Source organism: Poecilia reticulata, unplaced genomic scaffold (assembly GCF_000633615.1).
Source record: "Poecilia reticulata strain Guanapo unplaced genomic scaffold, Guppy_female_1.0+MT scaffold_273, whole genome shotgun sequence".
NCBI lineage: Eukaryota > Metazoa > Chordata > Actinopteri > Cyprinodontiformes > Poeciliidae > Poecilia > Poecilia reticulata.
This window is the reverse complement of record NW_007615053.1, coordinates 34,389-37,876: the sequence shown is the minus strand read 5'-3', so window position 1 is coordinate 37,876 and position 3,488 is coordinate 34,389. Positions and strand designations below refer to the sequence as shown.

General features: G+C 39.9%; 1 protein-coding gene and 1 non-coding gene across 2 annotated transcripts in view; both read right to left on the bottom strand.

The window, feature by feature from the left end:
• Window positions 1-208: 208 nt before the first annotated feature.
• hhipl1 (HHIP-like 1) overlaps window positions 209-3,488 on the bottom strand; it is a 20,533-nt gene continuing 17,253 nt past the window's right edge. Inside the window, exons 5-7 of the mRNA XM_008402937.2 lie at window positions 1,303-1,429; window positions 929-1,074; window positions 209-848 (exon numbers count right to left, since the gene is read on the bottom strand). Coding sequence (XP_008401159.1) covers window positions 763-848; window positions 929-1,074; window positions 1,303-1,429 — 359 coding nt within the window. The 3' untranslated portion in view covers window positions 209-762. The remainder of the gene's footprint in view (window positions 849-928; window positions 1,075-1,302; window positions 1,430-3,488) is intronic.
• trnat-ugu (transfer RNA threonine (anticodon UGU)) lies at window positions 3,043-3,115 on the bottom strand. Its single transcript has one exon. It is a non-coding gene; the product is annotated as a tRNA-Thr (tRNA).

Genomic DNA, 3,488 nt, shown 5'->3' with positions numbered 1-3,488 from the left:
TTCCTTTATTATATTTTATATTCTGCTCACCATTGGTCTCCACTTTAATATGATCCTTTTCAGGATTCCAATCAGAGAAAGTGCTTAAAGAACGCCACATGGTGACAGAAGACACTTTCCATCCCACTCTTGACGCAACACGAGTCGCTGATCCAGGTTTTTGTACAAAGACCAATGAGGAGCCTCATCATTTTAAAATGGAGAAATTATTTTGACAGTATTTGAAAATGTAATGACCATTTTATAGTTTATAGTTAGTTGTTGCTTTTTAAGAATGTAACTTAGTAAATTAAGAACCATATTTCCACTCTGTTGTTTTTGCACCACCCTTTTCTCCTCAGTAACAATTCGAACCTGAAGATCAACTGGGAAATTATTAAAGTCTTAGAAGACATTGCTTGACCAATATTGGATCCTGATTTCAAATTTTCCAAACATACCTAGATGCTAAGCTAAGGTGTAAAAGCTAACTTGCAACATTTTCTGGTATTCAATAGATATTAATAAGCTGAATGAAACCAGAGAGGAGGCCGTATTGTTAACAGGACTTCCATGTCTGAACTGAATTTGACTGAGCTGACATCTGAAACACTGGACAGCTTGGAACCCTAACTTCAAGCTGAAATAACAGATTACCCCCAAAAGTAAAAAATGAATCAAAGGATGTTAAGCATGTCTCAGAATAAATTCCCATGAAGGGAAGTTATTCTGCGGACGCTGCAGGAAGATTTTATTCTCCAAATGACGAGAGTAAAACRTGACTCACCTTGATGGATCCACCACTTTATATATGACTCCCGAAGGAGCCGTGGCGCTCGGTGTACCTGTGGACATGAAGTACAGCTCGCCTGCAGGACCCATAAGAAGCCAGTAAATCACTAAAAGCTGTGAAAAGCAGCCTGTGGCTAAGGTTGTGTTAATCTGTTACCAGATTCATCCTCAGCGAAGGAGATGATATATGGATAGTAGTTGTTGATGAGTCCAGGAAAGGCACACGTCAGGCCCATTCCCATGCAGATTTCATTATACTTCCACTCTCCAGAGTTTGTGTTCTCTTTTAGGCTCATCAGACGCCTAAAACAAGCAAAAACCTCATAGTGAATATTAGACTGATTCCCTGCTGCATCTCAAACCTCTGCAGAAGGTTTTGAATGATACAAAAGGTTTGAATAAGCCTGGTCTACTTCCCTGATTCSTTTCTGATGTTAACTTTATACATTCAGGTGACATGAGCACCAAAACAAACTCTATCCATGTTTTTACAGCTCATTGTGACACAGACTGTTTGCCTGGTAAACTCACCCACTCATGAAGTCTCCAAATATGTACATGCCGTTCAGGTTGGGGTGTTCACARCCACGRTACACGTACCCTCCTGTCACTGACTTGCCCTTCCTATGAGGGTAGGCGTAGATGGGCAGCACGTCATCTGTGAAGAAACCTCATGTTTACCAGACTGAACAGCAACAGATTAAGAGCTGCGGACCTTGAGGTCCTCTGGCACTGGACTATCAACAGTCCCAGAGTCTGAACTCACACTGATGGNCTCATGCGCTGAATTATTGTGTGGAGGTTTTGACTGAGGTGTCGCATATATGGGACAACGCTGGTACCAAAGTGCAATAAAGTGGTACGATATTCAGGAACGATCCGATTCTTCTGGACGGATCTTTAAGTCCTATAGGACTGARGTCTCACTGAGAGCAGTTCTTTGTTCTTGTGATGCTCTGCATACACTGAAGTAGCTATTATTATTTTTATTTCATTAATATATATATATAGATTTATTGTACTTTTACTTAAGTGCATTTTTTGAGTACTKTCTCCACCATTGGTGGAAACCAGCCCCTCTGCTGGTGAGAAATKATTTTACATCTTACCCAACAGCTAACGTTTGATGCTATGAAGCTTACTGGTCTCTGTGGCTCTGCAGGTAGASCAGTTGTCTTGTGATTGAGAGGTTGTAGGTTCAATTTCAGCTTTAACCCCATGTTGCCTATCGATGTGTGACTGTGACTCTGGTGCAAAATGCTGAGTGGGAAAGAGCTGTAAGTTCAGTCTGTTTAGCGGAAATTGCCTGTGCTTCAAGATCCTGTCCTCCACTGCAAGAAGGCAGGTGTTGATGTTAATTCGATATTTGGAAGCTGAACACCTTTGTTCACTTCCTCCGTTGCTAAAAAGTCAAGTAGATCTAGATCTCCAGTTCTATAACGGAGCAGAAAATGTATTTCATTGTTAGGGACGGGAATTGATAAGACTTTATCAACATTGACTCTGTTATTGATCTCACTTATCGATTTGATTCCTTATCGATTCTCATTGGGTTAGGAAATAAACTCTATTTCAATATATGCACCAAGTTGCTGATTCAAACAAAATTAAAACTGGCTTTAAAAAAATGTCTGTCAAATTAACATTTTAACTTGAAGCAGATAGGGTGGACTGGTGATTGTCCCGCTTGGACCCAGCGTCTTTCATAATGACTGCTGGAAACAAGCATTCCCCCATGACTGTGCGGATAACCACATATAGCTCAAAAACTAAGTCAAAATGAGACATTTTCATGTTTATTGCAGGCCCACAAGGGTTTATTTCAGTTTGAACCTGAGACTGCAAACCTACATTCAGATTCAACAAATGCAATGCTGACATCTAGTGGTAGGAAGCAGAAGTGACTGAATGAAACTTTAATTGTTTTATTTTGTTAGAAACCAATCTACAATTTGCGAGGCAAATGTTGTATTTGTGTAGCAACATAGGTTATTTATAAGGATACTGCTTCGATCCAAAGAAATAATTTCATAAAAGAAATAGTACTTATRACGACATACTCACTTTTAGCTATATATTCTTTTAATTGGAGTTTTAAGGGGTCATAGTTTTGTTTTTATTGGCCATAAAATAGCCCAGCTTTTGGAAACTTGAATAATAATCAAATACTGTTTACAGATAATGACTACTGGGTATTCAAAATATTAATCTTACATTTTGTAACGCACGAAAAAAATAAAAAGAGACCAAACCAAAGGAATAGAGAAAGCCAGGCCCCAGCGAGGATCGAACTCGCGACCCCTGGTTTACAAGACCAGTGCTCTAACCACTGAGCTATGGAGCCGATACGCTGCCTGCTGCCGACGGCTGCCCATAAAACGGTGAACTGCGGACGGTGTGTTTTCTGTTCCTGGGCTCTGAAGTCCAAATCTCTGCTTCATCAGTGGAGCTGCTTGTTTCCTTTGCTTCTGTTAGACATCCTGGATGCAGACACCATCTACCAAGAACGGAAGTAATGATTGGTAAATCCTTCTGCAACAGCGCCCCCTGCTGCTCAATCGTCAGTAAAAGTAACAGCTGGTCCTGACAGTGTGATGAAGCTACTTCATCATCTTCAGTTAATTATGTTTAGATTAACATGTTGTGATTATTAGAGAATTGGTTTCAACTGAAAATTAAAAACTGGGAACAATAAAATTATACTGAAGATTTTAAAG